This window comes from Chrysemys picta, chromosome 9, assembly GCF_011386835.1.
Source record: "Chrysemys picta bellii isolate R12L10 chromosome 9, ASM1138683v2, whole genome shotgun sequence".
NCBI lineage: Eukaryota > Metazoa > Chordata > Testudines > Emydidae > Chrysemys > Chrysemys picta.
Window position 1 is genome coordinate 32,838,688 of NC_088799.1, and position 23,746 is coordinate 32,862,433.

Sequence of the window (23,746 nt, forward strand, 5' to 3'; positions counted from 1 at the left end):
GCATAGATTTTAAGACTGGGATTTTCAAAGGCGCCTAAGGAACTTAGCGACTCAAATCCACTGAATTTCAGTGGGATTTGGTTGTCCAGCTCCCTTAGGCACATTGAATAATGCCAGCCCAAGTGACTTGCCTGAGGTCACGCAGCAAATCAGTGGCAAATCTGGGAATAGAACCTATGTTTCGTCATTCCCACTATGATATTCTGTTCTCTGCACCATGCTGCGTACAAAATTGTAACCGTTTCTCACTTAAATTTTGTCAGGTGATATTTGCATTATTTTTTCTCATTATAGTTTGCATAGTACATTTAACTATACTTAAAAATGAAAGATTTTTTTAAATGCTCAAGTGCAAGGCTGTTAATATTCCTATATACAAAATGTATATATTTTGTTGGTCCCTGCATAAAAGAAAGATGTTATATTTAAAAAAAAAATGTTTCCCTCTCCCTAGGGACAGAAAAAGGGCTCGGGAATTTATAGAATCTGATTTTTCAGAAAGGTGAGTATTGCTGAATGTGTGTTCTGTATGTATATTTGTAACCAGATTTACTTTCAGTTCCAACTTGAGAGGGAGAGATGTCGAGTTCCAACTTGCAGTGGTTTTCCATTACTCTTATTCCTTAGCTAAACTACTTTAGTTAGAATAGTATGTCTGTAGTCATCAAAGAGACAAAAAAGAGAACCATTAAAAATAAATGAAACACTTTCCCAGAAGTGGGATGGTTCTGGTTTTCTATGTAACAAACACAGGTGTTAAATTATGTTTCTTCTTCGAGTACTGTCCGTATGGGTGCCCTACTCCAGCTGTCTTCATGTCCTTGCACCTCAGATCAGAGATTTTAGGTAGCAGTGTCCGTTCAGCCCGCACATGCACTCTTCCCATCTTGTGCTCTGCCTCGGTGCAGGCGAGCCACCCTCAGTTCCCTGCCTTTCGCCTGAGACAGAGCCTTAGCAGAGTCCGATTTCAGAGTTCATTATCTATATCTTACTTTTGTTTTGCAGTTAATAGTGTAGTTCCTAGAGTTTCCGTTAGTGTTAATACTCCCCTTCTTTTTTTTTCTTCTCTTTATTTTGTTGTTAGAATATCTAACTTCCTGTCCTTAGTTAGTTCTTCTTTGTTTCTTCTGTCTTGGGAAGTGAACCTTGGAAAGGATATGCCCGGATTCCCCATGTTTAAACGTTCTCTCTCTTGTCGAGAAGCCATTCCAGCCAGTGATGAACATTCCTGCTGCATTCGCTGCCTCAGAGAATCACACGTGCCTCAAAAGTGCACTTTTTGCATAAAACTAAAATGAATGTGTAAGAAGAACCGTGAACTAAAATTGAGATGCCTCATAATGGAAAGTTCACTCAGACCAACCTCTGACCCCAGCCCTGGGACCACTCCTGTATTGTGGTCTTCGACTAAGTCAGTTCTATCAATGTCCTCGGCTCAACACTCTCTGGTGACTTCAAAGAGGAAATCTTTGTATTCCTCTCAAAGAAGTGGGCTACAAGTCCCCTGAGAAGAGAGAGAGAGATATCAGACCAGGTCAATCACCTCAGTACCAACCGACCTATGGCTGGGTACCCACAAGGCTGCAGGCTTCTCAGTACCGATGCCACCAATAAGTCTAAAGACTCTAAGGGCGTAGACTCGGGAAGATCAGTACCATCAGGGGAAAGGAGTGGTAGAGAGCAATATAGCTCCTCCAAAGCAGCACCATGGAGTCCTCTTGGACCTCTGTACCAAGTACTTCGGCTCCACAGAAGACCAGAACAACACCTACTGGCCATTCATTGGAATGCAGAAAATTTCTGGTACCATCGTCTCCGTCTACATCAGCGTCTACTGCTCATCTTACCTCAGCGGTACCCACCGCTACTGCAGGAATTTCATTTTTCTGAAGACTTACTAATCTCAGAGACACCTCTACTCGGCACTGAGATGATCTCGATACTGGCCATATCTCGGTCCCCTGACTTATGTGCGGTACCGAGGCAATCTCCCCCAGCATCCATGACTGTTTCACCTCTGTCAAGCGACGATGAAAAGGATGACGATGATTTTTATTCAGTGTCCTTGGAAGGCTCCCCATTACAATATCAAGAAGCCAGCCACCCAGAAATCGCTACAACCCCAGTTTACCGCCATGGGAGGCACGGCTCACCCAGTTGGTATGGACGCCCTTGGGTGTCCCCACCTACGCACTTAGCACCGCCTCAGTGGCCCTACTGGGACCCACGGGTGACCTATAAACACCAGTTCTCAAGGGCATCTCGTGTCACCCAAAGGGATAGAGGAAGACAGTCTCCTTCAGCTTCTCTATCCAGACCTCCTGATCCTCAAGAGAAGATATTTAAAGAACAGGGAGTGAGACTAGATAAGGAGGTTACTCCTGTGACCAACATCTCTTCGTCTCTCCTGATGCCTTCCCCACCAACCCTGGCAGATGACTTCAGATAGTTTCAAGATCTCGTTAAAAGAGTAGCAAACTCGGTACAAATTTCGCCCGAAGAAGTCACAACATAAGCTGCTGGACATCCTACATACATCTTCATCAGCTTGCATTGCGCTCCCTGTCAATGAGGCCTTGCTCAACCCAGTGAAAACTATATGGCAGACACCAGCCAATACCTCCCACATACAAAAGAGCAGACAAAAAATATTGTGTTCCCTCTAAGGACATGGACTTCTTATTTTCTCGCCCATCCCTGAATTCCCTTGTCGATGCTGTAAATGAACATGGCAGACAGCACCCCGCTAAATCGGCACCTGATGACAAGGACTGGAAATGACTGGATTTATTTGGAAGGAAATCATATTAATCAGTGACTGACAATTTAGGATTGCTAATTACCAAGCCCTTATGGCAAAATACAATCATGTCAACTACTCTAAGTTAAATGGCTTCATCGAACATCTCCTAACTGATCAAAGAGAACAGTTTTAGGCAATCATTGCCTAGGGTCAACTACTTGCAAGGACATAGTTGCAGGCCTCTCTGGACGTTGCTGGTACAGCTGCTCACTCCATCTCAACCGCAGTGGTCATGCAGAAAGCTTCATGGTTTCACCTTTCCGGCTTTCCAAAGAGGTACAATCCACTTTGGAAGACTTTCCATTTGAAGGATCCAAGTTATTTGGAGAAAGAACAGAAGAATCCCACCACACATTAAAAGACTCCAGAGCCACGTTGCGTTCCTGGGGAATTTACACACCTACAAAAAAAAGGGAGATCTATTAAGTCACGGTTGGCACAGAGATCCCGGCTGGCTGAGTTCCCTCCTCCCCAGAAGCATTATGAACCCCATCGGAAAAGACAACAACGATAAAAGCGAAGATCACTACCCACAATCTTCAGCATCACAACCATCTACATCTAAAAACCAATTTTGATATATTGGTCGAGGCCCCGAGTTTACCCCACACACACGCTTTTATTTGCTGCAACAACCCAAACATCTCCACCTCTTTGGCGACCCGCCTTACTCTTTTTCGTCAAAACTGGGAACATATAATCACAGATAAGAGGGTATTGGAGATCATCTCCCCGTGATATTCAGTCCACCTTACCCACCCTCCCTCCCCATCCCTCTTCAGGGATCCTTTTCATGAGCACTTTTTATGTCAGGAAACAAACTGTCTTCTGAACCTAGGTGCTATAGAACCAGATCCTACTCAACACCAAGGGAAGGTTTTTATTCCAAATACTTCCTGATACCTAAAAAGAACAGCGGTTGGAGACCCATTCTGGATCTAAGGTCACTCAAGAGATTTGTAAAGATACAACACTTCAAAATGGTTACTTTGGCATCAGTAATCCCATCTCTGGACCAAGGGGAGTGGTTCTCTGCCCTCAACCTACAAGACGCTTACTTTCATATCATAATCCAGTCATCACACAGGAAGTTTCTAGGAATCTTTCTGGATCAAGACCATTTTCAATACAAAGTGCTCCCATTCGGCCTATCATCTGCACAGAGAGTGTACTCAAAGGTCCTTTCTGTGGTAGCAGCATACCTTCGTAAACTAGGAGTTATGATATTCCCGTACCTAGATGATTGCCTGCTCAAAGTACATTCCTTTGACAACACTGTGAGAGTCACACAAGTCTATGAATCTATTCCTACAGCTGGGACTACAACTAAATGTCCAAAAGTCCACTTTAACCCTAGTACAACATCTGGAATTCATAGGGGCCTACCTAGATGCAGTAGAAGCAAAAGGTCCTGCCCAAAATAAGAAAAGAAAGGGCCAGGGTTATTCTTATAGTTCCAACATGGCCAAAACAGACATGTTTCCATACCTTACTCAAATGGCAATTTTCCTGCCAAACACTCTCCAGCCCATTTCTCACTTCCTCTCTCAGTATGCGGGACTGATCTTCCACCCCAATCTTCAGGTTCTTCACCTCAGTGGCTCCTCGGTGTTCCAAAGTTTAGAAATGAACTGCTCTGAGGATGTAAAGGAGGTGATGCTACATAGCAGAAAACTAACTACTCATCACACATACATTCAAAAATGGAAGAGATTACAACTCTGGTGTGACTCAAGACACATTACCTCTACATCCTCTCCACTACCACTTGTGCTAGCCTACATCCTAGATTCTAGGACCTAGAACTAAAAAAGTCAGGATTATCTCTAAGCTACATCTCACAGCCATCACCGCCTTCCATCATAAAATAGACGGTTATTCTGTGTTCGTTTATCCTACAACAAAAAGGTATCTCAAGGGTATGGGTAACCTTTTCCCACATCAGATGTCCTACACCAGCATGGGACCTCAACATTGTCCTCAAGTGCCTTATAAGGTCTCCCTATGAACCTATGGCTGCTTGCTCTCTTCTACATCTTGCTATGAAAACCGTTCCTAGTGGCCATCATGTCTGCTCGGACAGTGGGAGAGATAGGGGCACAAATGGCATACTCCCACCCCCATTTTCAAAGACAAGATTGCCTTAAGACCACACCCTAAATTCCTACCAAAAATACCATCGGACTTCTACATAGATCAGTTTATCCACCTCCAAGCCTTCTTTCCCAAACCACACCAGGACAAAAGGAAAGCAACATTACACACACTTGATGTCAAGAGAGTATTAGCCTTCTATTTGAATAGGACAAAACCTCTCAAAAAATCTCCCAGACTATTCCTCTCCATTGCAGACAGATCTAAGGGATCCCCAATCTCTAAACAAAGACTCTCTAGATGCTGCATTACCTATTGCCATCGCTCTCATAACCTTCAACCTCCTTCTGGAATACTGCTGTAGACTCACCATAGGTACACTACTCAAAGAAGAAGAAAGGGTTACTCACCTTATGCAGTAACTGTGGTTCTTCAAGATGTATGTCCTTGTGCATGCTCCACTACTTGCCTTCCTCCCTCTGCTTTGGAGTTCTTATCAATGAGCTCTGTGTTAGAGAAGGAACTGAAGGCAGTTCACCCAAACAATGTTATATAACACTGAGGCAGAGCATGAGATGGGGAGAGCACATGTGTGGGCAGAACGACACTACTACCTAAAATCTCCAATCTGAGGCACACTGACATGAATACACCTAGAATGGAGCACCCATAGGGGGACACATCTCAAAGAACCACAGTTACTGCACAAGATGAGTAACTCTTTCTTCACTTTGCTTCCAAAAACGTCTCTTGCATTTATTTGTTTTAGTACCCACACTCGTCCAGTTTCATTAACTGGATCAAATAAATTATTTCTGCTTACTGTTATTCTTTCCCTTCTCCATCTCCCCATCTTTTCCAGTGTAGTTTTGTACACTTTTCCTTTTAAATCCATGCAAAGTATATGTGTGAGGTCTACAAAGCAATTTAAAAGCAGTGGCCATTTTTCTATAGCTTGCTAGCATTGACAGTCTAGGGGGACCAAATTCTGCCTTCTGAGGCGTTTCCGCAGATCCCTTCCAAAATGAATGGAAGAATTTGGCTTTATGGCTATTAGTTTTGTAAACCAATAGATTGCCCTGAAATATATTGGTAGACTGACCAAGTTGTGAAACTGGCATAAAAACTTTTAAAGTGACATAAAGACCTAACGTATTAATATGTCCTTTAATATTTATCTTTTGAAATAGGATTCCAGATTTTTATTATGCCCAGAAATGCTGAGTACAACGCTGGCACAGACTGCCATTCCAGAATGTAACTAATGCATTAGATGGAAAGCATTCTTGCTTCCAAGTTTCCATATTAACGTGACTGTCGGAATAATAATAATACTGTTATAGCCTAGGTTGTCCTAGTCTATTTCAGCTATATTATGTAAATATTTTTCTTCTCTCACATTGGGAATGTCTTAAATATTTCAAGTCAATACTTAATAAAAGGTGTAATTGAGGATTTTATAAGTGGGGGAGAGGCAGTCATATTTCACAGGTTAAGGTCAATATATTCTGCATCATTTTCTTACGTAGTGCAAAATTAATGCTGCAGTGAAAATCCTGTCCCCTTTCAAGAATTCAACTACAAGACATAAAATTGCCAATTGTATTAATTTACAATTATCATCCAATTTGTTAGCCTAATTGAGATGCTTAGAAAAGTGAGAGCAGGTCAGCTTCTGTCTCTGTGTGTGCTCTACAATGAGTTTGGCTAGCTTTTGATCAAGATATGGTAAAGATAATTTTTTGGTCAGGATTTGGAATTATGTACTTATTAACTCTGACGAAGTTCCCTGAGTATATACATCCTGGCAAATATTGAAGCAGCCTTAAATTCTTTCTCCCCCACACCTCCAAAACATAATTTTGTTAGAAATTGGGTTAGACAGTCATAATGGTTCTATTTCAGGGGTGGGCAAACTTTTTAGCCTGAGGACCCACATCGGGGTATGGAAATTGTATGGCGGGCCATGAATGCTCATAAAATTAGGGGTCGGAGTGCCGGAGGGGATGAGGGCTCCAGCTGGGGGTATGGACTCTGGGGTGAGGCCAGAAATGAGGAATTCAGGGTGCAGGAGGGGGCTCCGGGTTGGGGTAGGGGGGGTGAGGGGTTTGGGGTGCAGGAGGGGGCTCCAGACTGGGATTGAGGGGTTTGGAGGGCAGGAGGGGGATCAAGGCTGGGGCAGCGGGTTGGAGTACAGGGGAAGGTGTGAAAGCTCCGGCTGGGGGTGAGGGCTCTAGGGTGGGGCCAGGGATGAGGGGTTTGGGGTGCAGGAGGGTGCTCCGGGCTGTGACCGAGGGGTTCAGAGAGCAGGATCAGGGATGGGGCAGGCTGTTGGGGCACGGGGTGGGGGGTGAGGGCTCTGGGGTGGGGCTGAGGATGAGGGTCTTGAGGTACAAGGGGGGGCTCTGGACTGGGATTGAGGGGTTCAGAGGGTGGGAGGGGGATCAGGGTTGGGGTATGGAAGAGGGGTGGGAGGGCTCCGGCTGTGGGTTGCGGTCTCTCAGGTGGGGCCGGGGATGAGGGGTTTGGGGTGCAGGAGCGTGCTCCGGGCTGTGACCGAGGGGTTCGGAGAGCAGGATCAGGGATGGAGCAGGCTATGGGGGCACGGGGTGGGGAGTGAGGACTCTGGGGTGGGGCTGGGGATGAGGGGCTTTGAGTACAAAGTGGGGCTCTGGGCTGGGATTGAGGGGTTCAGAGGGTGGGAGGGCTCTGGCTGGGGGTGCAGTCTCTGGGGTGGGGCTGGGTTTAAGGGGATTGGGGTACAAGAGGGGGTCTCTGGCTGGGATCAAGGGGTTCGGAGGGTGGGAGGGGGATCAGGGCTGTGGCAGGGGGCTGGGGTGTGGAGAGGGGGGATCAGGGGTGCGTGCAGGCTCTGGGCAGCGCTTACTGCAAGCAGCTCCCGGAAGCATGTTCCCCCTCCAGCTCTGAGGCGCAGCCAGACGGCTTTACGCACTGTCCCGTCTGCAGGCGCCATCCCTTCAGTTCCCAGGAACAGCGGCCAATGGGACCTGTGGGGGACGGTGCCTGCGGGTGGGGCAATGCGCAGAGCCGCCTGGCCATCCCTCCGTGTACTACATAGGAGCCGGAGGGGGGTCATGGCGGCTGCTTCCTGGGAGCTGCGCGGAGTGGGGTAAGCTCCTGACCCTGCTCCCTGGCTGGAGCACCGGAGCAGGGCAAACTCCCGATCCCTGGCGGGAGCTGAGGACCAGATTAAATGGTCTGATGGGCCGGATGTGGCCCGTGGGCTGTAGTTTGCCCACCCCTGTTCTATTTTACTATTTTAGGCAATTGTGGATTGGTACCCTACTATAATTTCACATGGTTTTCCTAAGGGTTTATTTTGACATTATACTTCCTAGTAGCTGCATATTTTGTTGAGCCATTGCTAGTTTATGATATTTTGGCTATTTGTGAGATTCTAGTATGGTATTCTTCCCAAACTGGCGCAAGCCTTGGTTCCCCCTAGTTTCAATTTTATATAAAACACACTTCTATAGGGCCAATAGAAAATGTTTCCACAATTTAAAAAAATCCAGTGAAAACACTTTTTAAAAAAAACAAACACTCCCCAAATAAACCAGTCCCCTGCTGTTTGAATCCCAGACATTATACCACTAAAACCTGGAAGTGAAACCTCAGAGAGATTATCATGTCCAATCTATAAGAAATGCAAAAAGTAAATTAAGAATCATAACGAGTGACAAATAAATTGGATTTTTTAAATTTTTGCTTCTAATAATCTAAAAAAGTTAGTTAATATAGATCAAGAAGTGTTTGTTTGCAAAACGTTTAAATTGAAAGCATCCTTTTAACAGTGGAAAAAATTGTCCCTTGAAACATATATGTTGAAATACATAGTTTATGGATGATAAATGCAACTGATCTTGTTTACATTGGGTTCATTGCCATAACATAAAATCTTGATCTTTTGTTGGGAGAGGGAAGGGAATAGAAACAGTTTAATTTGTATTCATTTGTAATATTGTTATTCAAATAGAATTCTCTGGGGCATTAGAATCTCACGTGCAGCAGATATATGAACCCTGGACATCAATAGCCAGTAGTTGAATCCATTGTTGGCAGTAATCAGAGTTAAATTCACTGGCATCAAAGCATTATGACAGATCTCTGATTAAACTGAATATGTGCTTTATTGTGCAATACTGATTGCTGAGTCTTTTTGTTTTAAAGATATTATGATTAATTATATCCGTTTTTAAGCACAATAAAACATAATGAATTAATTAATTATACGTTTATCTCCTTACTGGTCTTCCTAGTACAAAAATGGCTTCCAGGCACTTCAGGACTTGAGTGAGCACCAAGTAATGCTCTCTTTTGTTCATGCTATTTCTTAGACAAAATGTTGTGAAATTGTTTGGAGACCAAGAAGAATTCAAATAAATCTTTTTGCAACTAAGTGTCCTGATATGTCAAAATATTCACATTATATAGCAGTCACTGGGATCTAGATGGAAGTCTTATAACAAGTTGCTTCTCTAGAAAGTTAACGTTTTAGTTCCAGAATGAAGTGCTTTATTTCTATGACCTACTTTTTGCTTTTATCAAGAACCTGCTGCTGCTGCTTTTTGTTGTTGTTGGAAATACAGTGATACGTTGGTTTTTGCAGCCCCTGGCAGGCAGAAGGCTATCAGGTTTCTTGGGTAGCATGCACAAGATTGGCAACTATTACACCCTTTAAAAAAGCGAGCATATGCTTGCCCCTGTACTGGCCCTGTGTTTCCTGATAAAGCATAAATTGCCCTCTATGCTCAGCCATTCTTCTTTGGTATAATCCCATCCCCCTTCACACCTTGATCTCAAGTGATGCAATCACCATGAATCTGTCTGCATCCTGCAAGGATATGCATGGGAGGAAAAATTGCTCCTGGTGCAATCCATCACAAACAAGAGAACAGCTAGAAACTGTCCCATAATATAAAACAAAAATGCTGTTTACCCTGTTAAACAACAACAATCTTTTTCCCATTTAAAAAATTTATAATATGTCATTGGGAATTTTGCAGGAGTGCAGGATCAGACCCAACAATTGCATTATATCACAGGTCTGAAGAGCTCTAAAAAGTTAATTGTTTTCAACATTGGTTTCCATTTAGTCCTATATAGGAAGTATGCCCTTCCTCAGATACCCTGCATGTTTGATCAAAAGAAAAAGAAACTATTGTACCACTTGGAAACTTTACTTATTTCTTTACGTAGAAAAGGCTTTCAATAAATACAAGGCATGGAGTTTCCGTTACAGTTAGACCAGTAAAAGCTAGGTCTGCCAGGAAAATCTTCTTGCTTATAACTAATCTTTTACTGATGTTAATTTAGAAAGAATTTGTAGACAAATTATTTTGCACTAGAGCAAGCTTCCTTTTCTGGTTGCCACTCCTACTATTCTAGTAATCTTGATGTTCTTGGGGAAGGGGGGAGGAGGGGGAGAGATTGTGTTCACCTTTTGCAAAAATTCATATTAAAACTGTTTCCTAATATATCCAAGTCTTTTGAAATCACATTCTGTGGGAACAATCAGATCTATCTTGTATACTGCACATAGGCCTTAACCAACATTCGTTGAAGTAAATGAAAAATATTCTATTAATTTATTTGGATGCTAGATTGGGCCTATAACTCGCTTATTCTTAGTGACATTTTAATGCCTGCCTCCATCTACTTGTTTAGCTACTCTGGCAAGGAATTTTTAACTAATTTTTGTTGATAGCTGAATACTTCAGTCAGGCACCTAGCAACTGCTGAAGATGGGTTTATCTCTGACTTAGTTAGCTCAGTCAAATGTGAAACTTATTGTGAAGATTTAAAATGGAAAATCTATATACTGTGTCAGAAATCAATACTCTTTTAACTAATACTTTCTCACTGTCAAGTGTTTATTAGTAGTATTAGACATTGCCTTTAGAGAACAAGACACTATCCCATGTTAATATAATAAAGGCTGTAGCAGAAAGGGCTTCTCAATGGTAAAAGTGGGGCTAGACCTAGATAGTGGCACTATGCTCTCAACACACACACAAGATGACCATTTCACAACTTTTGGTGGGCTTATTTGATGCTCATTGTCCACATGATAACTGTGGGATTGCGCCTGAAGAGGTTTAATATATGTTATTCAGTTCATATTTGGGCCTAATACTGTGTTTCCTGTACACCCAGAATTCCTGTTAATTTCAGTGCTACTTTGAAGTTATCACATCCCTCTTTACATCATCATTTACCATTTCACAGTTCAAAATTATAAAAATGCCTTTCCTGACTATTAAAACCTTCATAAAAATGTGATACCTAATGTCAGACATTAGCCATCTCGCTGTGCAAAGCCTTCTAACAAGCTTGACGTTTTGCTTCCTAACCAGAAGAATTTACAAACAGGCATCATCTCAAAATAACTTATTTTCCTCCCATAGTAAAAGAAGCAAAAAAGGAGATAAAAATGGAAAGGGTCTGAGGCATTTTTCAATGAAAGTATGTGAAAAAGTCCAGCGAAAAGGAACAACGTCCTACAATGAAGTAGCTGATGAACTGGTATCAGAATTCACAAATTCTAATAGCCACTTGGCTACAGATTCGGTAAGGAGATGTGATGTTAATTTTTTTATTTTACAGCTATACTGTCATATCCTGTCACAGTTCTCTTAGAATTCTACGCTTGTTTCTGCCTTGACTTGTCATGTTCCACTGTCTCTTTCAAACAAATGTGTCTCAGGGCTATAGATCTAGGTCTAGACCATTTCCAAAAATATCAACATGCAGTATATAAAATAGGTTCCATTTTAAATATAGAATTAATACCACCCTTTAAAATACAACAAAATACAGAGACAACAGGCTGCCTTAAAATTGCCTTTTAAAAGATTCTACTCACACTCCACCCCAAGTAACTGAGAGTCTGAGGTGCTTCGGTCTCCCTGAAATGGAGGACACCTGTCTCAAATGCACAAGTTGTAATAACTAGGCCGACTGTAGTCTTAATTATGTGTACACAAAACTGCACAAGTTCTTACATCAGATTAATCATTTTTGTCATGATGGAAATACAATTGAAAAATCAATTTCTGTAGAAATAATTGTGCTATAGGATATAATCCTATTTTGATTGGTTGTTATTAATATATAGGAGTTTGAGCAATTCAGGCAGTAAATTAATTGCCAGGATAAAAACATAATTAGGGATTATTTTATTTTCTGGTTAACTTGGGTCATGTTAACAGAGAATAATAATTAGTTTGGCAGGGCTAGAGGAGGTCCTTTGTGAGGGTTTGGAATATTAATTTTAGCCTATACATATGAAGAGTAGAGAAAAGCAACCTGAACTAAACAAAAATACTGTGCATTCTCTTAACTCAGCAGTTTGAAAGTCCAAATGGTAAAAAATACTCTTCTCCATGAACACATTGTTATACATATTTAAAAATTGGTTTCATTACAACTCATTTCTTAAAGACAGTTATTTGTTTTAAAAATGCATATAGCTGTAATTTTAAGGATACTCATCCAGCTACTAGTTTGGAATCTTTTGTATCAAAAGTACTCTACTTTATGCACTTATGACGTTTTGAGAACGATCTGCTTCAGTTTTAAGTGATTTTTTTTTAAATGATGTATTCTATTATATTGGCTCAAGCATGTAAGGGGGACAAGATTAAGCCTAACAATATTTTTTTAATATGCAAAATCAAGAAGCAGATAGTGTATATTCTATTGTATTTACTGTTTCTGAGTGATCTCCCAGCTTTCATTCAAACACCTTACTTAGTGTTTTATTCAACACAATAGCATAAATTAAAGCATATGTTTTAGTGCCATATTGACTTCAACTGCCATTTTCTTTTATTCATATATTGTCTTCATGTCACTTGCAAACCTATAAAGGAAAATTTCAAACGGCATCTTAACTTCTAGCTTTTGCAGTGGTCTTGGCCTAATTAATACTACAGTGCTTTTTTTTTTTTTAGCAGGCTTATGATCAGAAGAATATTAGGCGGAGAGTTTATGATGCCCTCAATGTGCTGATGGCAATGAACATCATTTCAAAAGAGAAAAAGGAAATCAAATGGATTGGCCTTCCTACAAACTCAGCTCAAGAATGTCAAAACCTAGAGGTAAGTGGAGGGGAGGGGAAATCCCTTCAGTTGCAGATGACGTCCTGTGGTAATGGAGAAGTGTCGCTTTGGAAAGAGTGTGTGTGTTTATATTTGCATAATAAACGTTTAAAAATATGAACTTTAAAAAAAAATCTAATTGCTTTTTATTGTTGCTTTGATATTTAAATCCTCACTGAAATGTTTCTGTGTATATTCTAAGTATAACTATAGTATACTTGATACCAATCTAAAAATCCTGTTTGCCTGACAAAAATAAATATCAATGAAGTCAGGCAGGGTGTAAAAGGGCATTCACCCCTTGAGTGTCTCCAAGCAGCAGGTGCAATATTGCAATCCTTTTCCTGTTCCTGGCGCCCCCTGTAGGACATCTGTCTACCTCTGCCAGTCTTCTGTAGCTTGGTCTTGTGTCTGTGTCACAGTCAAAAATTAATCCTTTCCGGGATAGCAAAGAGTCCAACAAATAAGCAGTGTATCTGCCCTCACCAGGGTCTTCAGCTCTGGCTCTTGGACTTTATATTCAGCCCTTCACTTGGGTTTCCAAACAAGCCCTCTCCCCTTTTTTGGTCTTAGGTTACGCTTGTCCTCCCTTTCTCAGAGTTTACACCACTTTGCCAGTGGGGGAACCAGGGCTCATCCATTACTCTGGGTTCCAGGCAGGCACCCCTGTGAACAGCAACAACGGTAGTGCTAAATTTTTTGCTGCTACTTCCTTGGGCTTCCTCCCACCTGGCCCGTCTTATCTTAACCCTTAGCTGAAGGACAGTGTTCTCAAGTCCCTCTGTCCCCGCAAACCCAGATATGCAAATGTGGCAGAGATAAACCCTGGATAATCCACAGGCTCCTTTGGGCAGAGAGGAATATCCATCCATGGTCCTCTGGGCCCAGCCAGAGGCTGCCCTGCTAGGGCACTACAGGTACTTTTATCTGAGCCTGCTGGGCTCAGATAACTGTTGCTAGTCCTCCTAGCTCTTGGAGTGCCAGGTCTCTCTAGTCTCCAAGATGGCTGCTCCAGAGAGGACTTTCTAGGCAGGCCTAGAGGACTCAGTGTCACTGCTCCATTCCTCCTACATCATTGCTTCCTGACACGGAGTGTAGTAAGACTGTGGGGCCTCCTGTAGAGAGCTGCAAAGGCCAGATACACCCATCACACAGGGCATTAGGATGTAGGTTAATAGCAGTCTGAATCAGTCATAAGTGTAATATGGGCAATTTGTGTCAATGCTTTGGTTACTGACCGCAGAGAAATGGCAGTGTTTGAAAGCAGTGCTCAGATATCTTCCATGGATCAGTGAGGAGACACTCACTGCAGCTGGAGCTAAGAAAAAAAGTGAGGCTACAATTTGAGACTTCAAAGAAATGTTTGTCGAGAGTAAAAGGAAAGGCTGAATGGGTTTCACATCAAGTCATTCTGTAAGAAAGATACAGAATCCTGGAAGTAGACTCAGACAGGTAATTTAGAACAGGCTGCCACCAGGCACAATTTCCACATCTTCTATTGAACTCTGCAATGTTTGCAGGGAAAGGTGGCATCAGCTTTCCTAGCTAAGAAGTATGATGACAGCATCAGCCAGAGTCTGAAGGATCAGTTATAACAATGGGAAGATCATTTCACGATGCTCCTCAATTGTCTGCTGCCTGCTGTCCCTATTCCATTTGAAGATGAGCAGGAAGTTCCAGTAGAGCTTCCAGTAGAGCTACCTTCCTTCATCCAAGAAGAGATGGAAATCACAGTCCACAAGTTGAAGTCTGAGAACGCACCCGGGGTTTGTAACATCACTGCACAGGCTCTTCCAGGTCATCTGGAACTCTGATATCATACCTGATGAATGGAAGAAGGGTGTTATTCTGCTTTGTTCAAAAAGGGCAATGAAGCTGAATGTAGCAACTAAAGAAATATTAAGCTGTTGTTGGTCTCAGGTGTAGAGATGCATAGCTCCCGAATCGTCAGCCCACAGGCGCAGCAAACTGCTCCCATGGCTACGAGGCAGAAGTGACCTTCAATCCAGCGTTTGTGTTTGAGAAACTTATTTGGCTAATTTAATTGTACCCTCGCAGCTAGTGTTCACGCGCTCAAGAGATGGGTTCGTTATCTTATGTGCATATATACTGCCTAGCTTTTCTATGCGCAAAATTTGTACCAATAAAAAGCGTTGTAAACAAAAAAGTGTAAAAAATAAAAGCCCCAAAAAAAGTTCCTAGAAGTAGAGGGGCTTTTCGGCTACCACAGACCTAGCGTTCTGTTTCCTTTCCTGCGTTGTCACCACACTCAGGGAAAGTCTTTGCTTCTGCGTTAATATCTCAAATCAATGATGCATTTCATGGCATAGGCTGGGATACTGAGTGTGGGTTTAGATCTGGTCATTCCATTGTTGACCAGATATTTAACTTTAGACAGCCTTTTGAGAAAATGGCTGAATATGATAAACTGTGCACAGCACTTTGCATAGACTTCCATGCGGCCATTCGCTCAGTGATTTGAGCAAGTTCGTGGGACCTGATGAGGCAACTAAACATCTCTAGGAAGACTGGTCATTAGTAGAAGAACTCTACAATGGAATAGGAGCTGTGTTCAAGTCAATGGCAGGTACGCAGCATGGTTTCCTATCTCTACGGGAGTTCAACAAGGCTGAGTTCTGTCATAATCCATTGTTCAATGTTGGCATTGATTGGTTGATGAATAAAGCTTGAGAAGGCAGCTGTCGGTGGTGTTGAGCTGAACATTATTCTATTTTGAGGTCTCAAATATAGTGGTGACATTCTCTTGTTGGCTCAGTTTGGTGAATCGCTGCGGCTCACAGCCAGTCTGGTCCAGTCAGAAGCAGTGTGCACTGGTCTGGTTATTAATCCAGATAAAACTAAGCGCCTGACCATTATCATCAAGCAGCCTCCAGCACCAAATTACAACCTGTCCAGATAAGATATCAGCTGTCAAATATTTGGGCAACATCATAGACCGTGCTGAAGGATGGTCAAAAGATGTGGATGCTCAAATAAACAGCAGCTACCATGTTTTGGGCCCTTCTGTGGCCTCTGGGGACATCATGACTTGAAGCATGCTACGAAGCTGCAGATCTATAGAATCATGCTTATCCTAACCCTGCTGTACAGAAGTGAAACATAGGGGCTGAAGAACTCTTGAGTTGACATTTTTTATTCTTGTCATCTCCGTCAGCTGCTCCATATCAAGCGGCAGGACAAGATCAAAAATTAGAATATTCAAAGCCAAACCTACCAGCCATCTCCACCATTGATTCTGTTTCAGCAGCTTTCTTGGTATGGACATATTACTACAAGGCAGGACCAAGAAATTCCAAAGGCTATGTACCAAGGAATGCCGCTCCACAGCAGGTGATCACATGGGTGCCATAAACTTTGGTGGCCCAATAAGATTGCCAGTAGCCATAAACTGAACATATAGCTAAAACAATTCAGGCAATTTGCCAGAACTCAAGCCAGCTGGCGCTTGATTTGCAAAGGAGGACAAGTCCCTTTGGTATTTGCCACAATGATGATGATTTGTTTAGAAAAAGAATTTACTGGGGAGTAAGTTTATCTAGCTATTGATATGGATGATAGAAAACCTCTTTAAAAGGAATATCATACAGGGATGCTGAACAATATTTGCTTATCAGGAAAAGTCAGAAATATTTTTAAAATTGCCTGTTGAATCTTTTGTCTGGCATTTTCAGCAGGGAGAAAACTATCATTTTGTTGCAAAGATGCCAAACTTTCTCTGTGAAAATGTCACTTGCCCTGTGGACAATAGTCATGTATCTTGCACAAGACAAATATCACAATGTTCACACCAAAATATTGTACTGACTAGCAGAAAATACAACATCTCAATCTCTATCAAATTTGTGAATTTTTGCAATTACTTGAATAAATATCTGGTTTTGTATAACTAGTGAAAAACAAGTTATTTTGTGCAGTTCTATTCATATAATACCTTTTAGGACATTGAAATGGCAATGGGAGAAAAGAAAAAGAAAAACATTTACTGTTTTAATCATTGTCAAACAGTAGGCTGACAGGTATGATAAACCCAGGGAAAATGGCTACGTCTGATCATTTTAAAGTAAATTTTACCATAATAGTATGTTGTGAATCTTTTTTAAATGTCTTTGGTTTTAATTCAAATCTTTTAAACTCAGTTTGTGTGAATTATTTGTGTGCATCATATTGCTATGAAATGATAAATTTTGATGTTATTGTTCTCACATTTTGTTGTCTACAGTGTGAGAACTCAATCAAATTAACCTTATGTCCTTTTTCTATCTATGACTTTAGTTACACAAGCCTCTGAGCACAGTGAAAACCAAGCATTTCCTTAAAATGTTGCTTTCAGTGTCATTTAACAGAAAAGAAATAAAGCTGTGTTTTCACATGTGCTGAAATCAATAGATTTACCAAGTGTATTTTAAAGTTATTTTAAATACATAAACAAAAATGTAGTTCTGTGTAAAGGTCACCTTAAAGAGAAAACACAGAAAAAATCAGTGTGTAGAGAGGATAAATTATTAGACCTTTTAAAATTTATTTACTTTGATAGTCTTATAGGTCAAGCAAAGCTAGGCCCTGCACTCAACTTTGCAGAAAGCACATTAGTCACAGTTAATTGTATTAGAAGGCATTGTAAGTAGAATTGTTTCTGTTTGCAGTGGAGTTAAACTTTATAATATTATGATTTGGAGCTACGCAATTTGAAATGAGAGGTAATTAAAATAGGGCTTAATGTAATTGGGAGCCAAGATACATTAGTGTTTACAGCAGCAGGAACATTAAAACCTAGAGCATTAAAAATACATATAGAGGCCAGCACTGTAGCTTTATTAGACTGTCCACCCCTTTGGATTTCCTCAGGACTCTCCTTGATTTAAAGTATAGATTCTGGTGTTCTGGCAGCATGGGTAGAGGTCCTGACGTACCACTGTCCTGAATACTGTTGAAAATAGTTTTGTTTATTCCATTTGTGTCACCATGGCTGCCGGAAGAAACTGATAGCATGGTAGCTGCTTTCCCTTAACCTCTTCTTGTGACTGGTTACTGAATTCTTGCTAGTCTATCCAGGTTTCCGGTTAGTAGTCAAAAAGGGTGGTCACTCTTGGCCTAGCGATGATACACTAAAATGCCATCCTAGATGGTCCTGGGCCCAGTCTCGATAGTTGTCTTTCAGTCCTGAGTAAACGGACTGAGAGAACTGTTGATGGGATGCTTTTAATGAGTGGGAATAAGAAAGCAAATGTTTTATTGTGATACTATGATGGCTCCATTTTGGAGGGATGCAGTATTTCCTATCCAGGACTGGAGAAAGTTCCTATGACATATATCCAACAGGGAAAAATAAGGGAGAGGAAATGCTACAACTTAGGTGGGGTAGTATTGATCTTTTAAAGAAGGGAAAGTGATATAAAAGCAGAGGTTGAGGTTGCAGTCAAAAATTAAGTTGTGTAAATCCAGGTTCCTAGAGATGCCCCACTATGTGATTAGTCCATATGAGAAAGGAGAATGCTACAAGGTAGCGAAGTGTAGCTGGGAAGGATTTTCAGCTTATGTACCAGGCCCTGTAACCCACCTCCCTCAAACAAATATAGTGTGAATTTCTATAAGGGTATCAAAATTTCACTTCCTTTATTGCAAAAATCTATTTTGTTTTAGACAGAGAACAAGACCAGGCAATTTATGTATTTACAAAATTGTATCTTAGTGTGTCTAAATTTATGTTCTAAAGATAGAGAAACAGAGACGGCTAGAACGAATAAAACAGAAGAGAGCCCAGCTGCAAGAGCTACTATTGCAGGTAAATTTAATTTTTATTTATACAGCCACTAACAAAAAACTGTTAAGGTTCAGAGTATTTTTTTCTCCACTTTATAAATGTTTTTAGATTAATTTAGTGCCCATGAAAGTGATATTGCAGTGTACCTGAATCCTGACCTAAAATACTCCTGCCATCCTAGCATGGGGCCTCTTGGATAGATGCAGCCTCCTGGAGCACAATTGTCATTATCAGTCAATATCTTCTACCCTATGTCATTATTACATTTTGCAAACATTCCACTCATGCTGTTTTGCCACCGACTCCAGTGGGAACAGGAGCAGGATCACGCCGCCCCCCGCCTCTCCTCCTCTCCTCATCCTCCCCCCTCTCCCCCCTCTTGGTCCCTCTGACAAGTTACCATTGAAAAATGCAATTTTCAACACACACTTGCATGGGTTCAGTTGTACATTCCATAGCTGAGAATCAGTTGTTGCTGGGGAACTAAAACTTCAGGATCCTTATTATAAAAGACTCATGAATCCAGGCCTGGCACTTTTCACATTTTGATGCAGTAACCTAGGAAAGCTTTTTGAAACCTGCTGATTTGGCCTGAATGAAGAAATATTGTAACTTCAAATGCATTTCGGTTTGCAAAGAGGGCATTTCATTTTTTTAAAAGTCTACACCGTTTGGATATATGCCTGGGTTTTGAATGCTTTACACATAATGGACCATTTGTATAAGCTCACGAGTTAAAGTCATAGGGTAACAGAAAATAACGTGTTTTTTTCTTGGTGCAAAATATGATGGTGTTTTAGACACAATCAGATATGCAGTGAGATTCTAAGCATTTGGACACTTCTGCTTTTCTCAGTGGCAAAAATATTTTTTCTAAATAGTTGGACTTAATTCTGACGTCACTAACACTGGTATACATCCTAAGCAACTCGAAGAAGGCACGGTGGTGAAAGTGATAGGAAAATTAGACCCATAAACTCCCTGCTCATTGTGTTTATGTATCTGTTTTATGATAGCTCTTCAGTGTTTGATTCTAATTTAACTCAATTCTTGCCATTTTATATGTTTGTGCTCCTATTGACTGGAATCAGTAGTGCCAAACATGGACTACAGAAGATTCACAGATATCCCAGATTATTGCCAGTCATTGCAGACTTGACTATATACAAAATCCCATAGCACAAGATGAGCTGTGGAGAGAAGGTTGTAACTTGTAAACAGTTTTGAAAGTGGGTAATTTCAAAGCTACAGATTTGCTAGGACTGGATGATATAGAGTGAACAGAGGAGAGAAAAGAGGAGGATGGATAAGAGAGTAAAGAAGAGAAGAGGGGAGTGGGCCAGGGGAGGTGCCATTTGATCCACATTAAGTATAACTTTGTTATCTTTACATTTTCTGACCTTTTAAACTGATGTAATTATGCACCCTGGCTAGTAGATAAAGCCTTTGTTATGCCTTTTAAGCCCTAATTCCTAATGTGTGGAGATGCTCTGTCTCCTGGGCATTGTACTCCGTACTGTGCTACCCTCCCAAAACTCCAGAGATTGCCAGGGGAGCATGTCTGCTGTGCCTCCCTTGAAAGGGTGAAGCATGCACTCCTTTCTGTTCCTGGCCAGCACAAAGGAGAGTTTGTTAGCCAGCACAGAGAGTTCAGACTTTGACCACCCCATCTTAGGAGAGATACCAGACAGGTGCTGGAGGTACCGGTACTTGGTTACTAAAACAGCTGTAAAATCCCAGATTATGGAAGAGTCCACATTTACATTTGAATGACAGTGATCATTTTCCTTTTTCTTTTTCTTCTTTCTACAGCAAATAGCATTCAAAAATTTGGTACAAAGAAATCAGCAAAATGAACAACAGAATCAAGGTCCTCCAGCTTTGAACTCTACAATACAGCTCCCTTTCCTAATAGTTAACACTAGCAAAAGAACTGTTATAGACTGCAGCATATCAAGTGATAAGTGAGTGTGATGTGGAACCACATACTGGAATATTCAGTCTTCTGTGTAATAAGTATGGGATTTTTCTTTGAACAGAAAGTCTATTCACTTCATACTGAAACTAATTATACATTTGCATTTCCCTTTCATCTTCCTGGTATTTGACATAGGTACTGACTCCATCGGTGCTCCAGGGCTCAAACACCCATGAGAAAAAAATAGGGGATACTCAGGACCCACCAGCCACAGCTGTTCGGCGGGGCCCCTGGCCTGGCTGCTGATCAGCTGTTCGGCAGCTGGCAGGAGGCACTCGAGGGAGGGCAGAAAGAAATCAGTGGCCGGCAGGTGGGGGAGCCTTGGGGGAGGGGGCTGAGAGGAGAAAGTGAAGGGCAGGTGGGGGAGGGAGTAGAGGGGGGGTGGGAAGAAGCAGAGCAAGGGTGGGGCTCGGGGGAAGGGGCAGGGCTTCAGGGCAGAGCATCCACTGGGAAAAATAAAATCAGCGCCTATGGTGTTTGATACCTCTTTCAGTATACTTAACCACCATTGTGCTTTTGTAAAATGTATGATGTATGCTCTACAACTTTTAGTCAGAGTTATATGGCTACCAACTTGTTCAAAATTATGAGATGGAAATAAGTGCCAGAGGCAATTGGGAAATAGATGTTTGGTTCATTTTAGTGGCACCAGGCTCACTTTCCTTAGTGCTTCGTAAGATAGAGAAGAATGAAAGTATGCAACAGTTAGAAATATTTCGCTTGCATTCTTGGGTTATGGTTTATTGCATTATGGATTTAGTTGTAAGCGTTTCTTTGATGTTAACCTGTGACTCTTGTACTTATACGTGAGGGAGTCTGTATTTGTTCTCAGCTCTCTTGTGAATTCTATCAGCTGGTGAAAGAATACAATCTTGATGTATCATTGTTTACTAGATCATAACAGTTTATTAGTGGTAAATAGATCTCTTTCATTGAATGTTATTGGTTATGGATTTCATTCTACCGTACATTGATTTTGCATTACAGTGGAACCTCCTTATGGTGAACTTGAATATAATGAAACTTTATAACGAAGTAGAATAAAAGTCCCTAATTGCTTCAGTTTCAACATCCAAATTACAATTCTGGCTATGGTGAAGTTGTTGGTGAATATGTATAATCAGGACCCTGTGCACTCTGCAGCACAGTTGGCTGAAATTCTTATAAGAGGCCTAATTTCTGGACTCCAGTGCAGTTGCCTGGAAATACTATGCCAGCTAATAGTAGATTAAAAATTGATATTTTTGTTGAATGAAATATTCCAATGAATAGTACAGCATAATATCCCCTCAATTATTTTTAAATTGACCCTAATTTTTAAGCTTAATATCAAATTAAATAATTGTTAATAAGTTGAATATTTTTTTATTGAAACTTCATAACTGAATTGTACAAGTTGTTGGGAGGTAAGCAGAAGCTTTTGGTACCTGGGAAGGCATGGGAGGGAGTTTGAGATTGTGGGATACTAAAATTATCAGTGGTGATATATTTTAAATTGTTGATATCATCAGTCTTCAATATTAACACCCCATTGAGATGAGTGGGACATTTCACATCCCTAAAGCTACTGTTTGCATCTCAGGGACCTGTTTACACTATATTTTCCCCTTACAGTTTCCCTCTGTTGCAACTCCCTGTGCAATCAACTAGTGTTCACACCAGTGGGGTGCATATGTGGATAAGGTCCCAGCAGCTGCTGGTGGTTTAATCACCATGAAATTAGGGCTGTCAATTAATTGCAGTTAACTCAAGCGATTAACTCAAAACTAATTAACTCAATTTTAAAAATGAATCACGATTAATCGCACTTTGAATTGCACTGTTAAACTAATAAAATACCCATTTTAATTTATTATAAATATTTTTGGATGTTTTTCTACATTTTCAAATATATTGATTTCAGTTACAATACAGAATACATCAGGGGTTCTCAAACTGGGGTTCAGGACCCCTCAGGGGGTCACGAGGTTATTACTTGCAGGGGTTGCGAGCTGTCAGCCTCTACCCCAAACCCCGCTTTGCCTTCAGCATTTATAATGGCGTTAAATATATAAACAGGTGTTTTTAATTTATAAGGGGGGGTTGCACTCAGGGGCTTGCTATGTGAAAGGGGTCACCAGCACAATAGTTTGAGAACCACTGACATAAAAAGTGTACAGTGCTCATTTTATATTATTATTTTTATTACAAATATTTGCACTGTAAAAAGGATAAAATAAATAGTATATTTCAATTCACCTCATACAAGTACTGTAGTGTAATCTCTTTGTCGCGAAAGTGCAATTTACAGCTTACAAATGTGGACTTGTAGGCTCTAAAGTTTTACATTGTTTTATTTTTGAGTGCAGTTATATAACAAAAATAATAATTCTACATTTGTAAGTTGAACTTTCACGATTAAGAGATTGCACTTCAGTACTTATATGAGGAGAATTCAAAAATACTAATTCTTTTGTTTATCTTTTTTACAATGCAAATATTTGTAATAAAAAATAATAGAAAGTGAGCACTGTACTCTTTGTATTCTGCGTTATTATTGAAATCAATGCATTTGAAAATGTAGAAAACATCCAAAAATATTTAAATAAATGGTATTCTATTATTGTTTAACGGTGTGATTAAAATTGTGATTTATCGCAATTATTTTTTAATCTCATGATTAATTGCAATTAATTTTTTTAACCATTTGACAGCTCTACATGAAATCAATCTGTTAGGTAAGACATCAGAGTTGTTAAAATATTGGTGATTGGTCTATACTAGTTCTGCACCAACAGGACCTTTTAAGAAAAACACCCAGTGTAAACACCGTCTGATGTGCCCCAAAGCACTGGTTTGCACCTGGTTCACATTTAGAAAGTTTTCTTCTCACCCATAAAGGCTAGAAAAGCCATTTAAAAAAATAAAAGCTGGGATTCTAGAGCAGTATTCCAGAGCACTATTCCAAGGTAAGATGTGGATGAATT

General features: G+C 40.8%; 1 protein-coding gene across 21 annotated transcripts in view; it reads left to right on the forward strand.

The window, feature by feature from the left end:
* TFDP2 (transcription factor Dp-2) overlaps positions 1 to 23,746 on the forward strand; it is a 172,414-nt gene that overhangs the window by 131,858 nt on the left and 16,810 nt on the right. For 10 of the 21 annotated variants that reach the window (XM_042853634.2, XM_005303264.3, XM_065556920.1 and 7 more), the window contains 5 exons: positions 455 to 502; positions 11,326 to 11,488; positions 12,874 to 13,020; positions 18,755 to 18,823; positions 20,615 to 20,766. In XM_042853634.2, coding sequence (XP_042709568.1) covers positions 455 to 502; positions 11,326 to 11,488; positions 12,874 to 13,020; positions 18,755 to 18,823; positions 20,615 to 20,766 — 579 coding nt within the window. The remainder of the gene's footprint in view (positions 1 to 454; positions 503 to 11,325; positions 11,489 to 12,873; positions 13,021 to 18,754; positions 18,824 to 20,614; positions 20,767 to 23,746) is intronic. The other 11 variants (XM_042853635.2, XM_005303265.3, XM_065556924.1 and 8 more) reach the window with 3 other exon arrangements.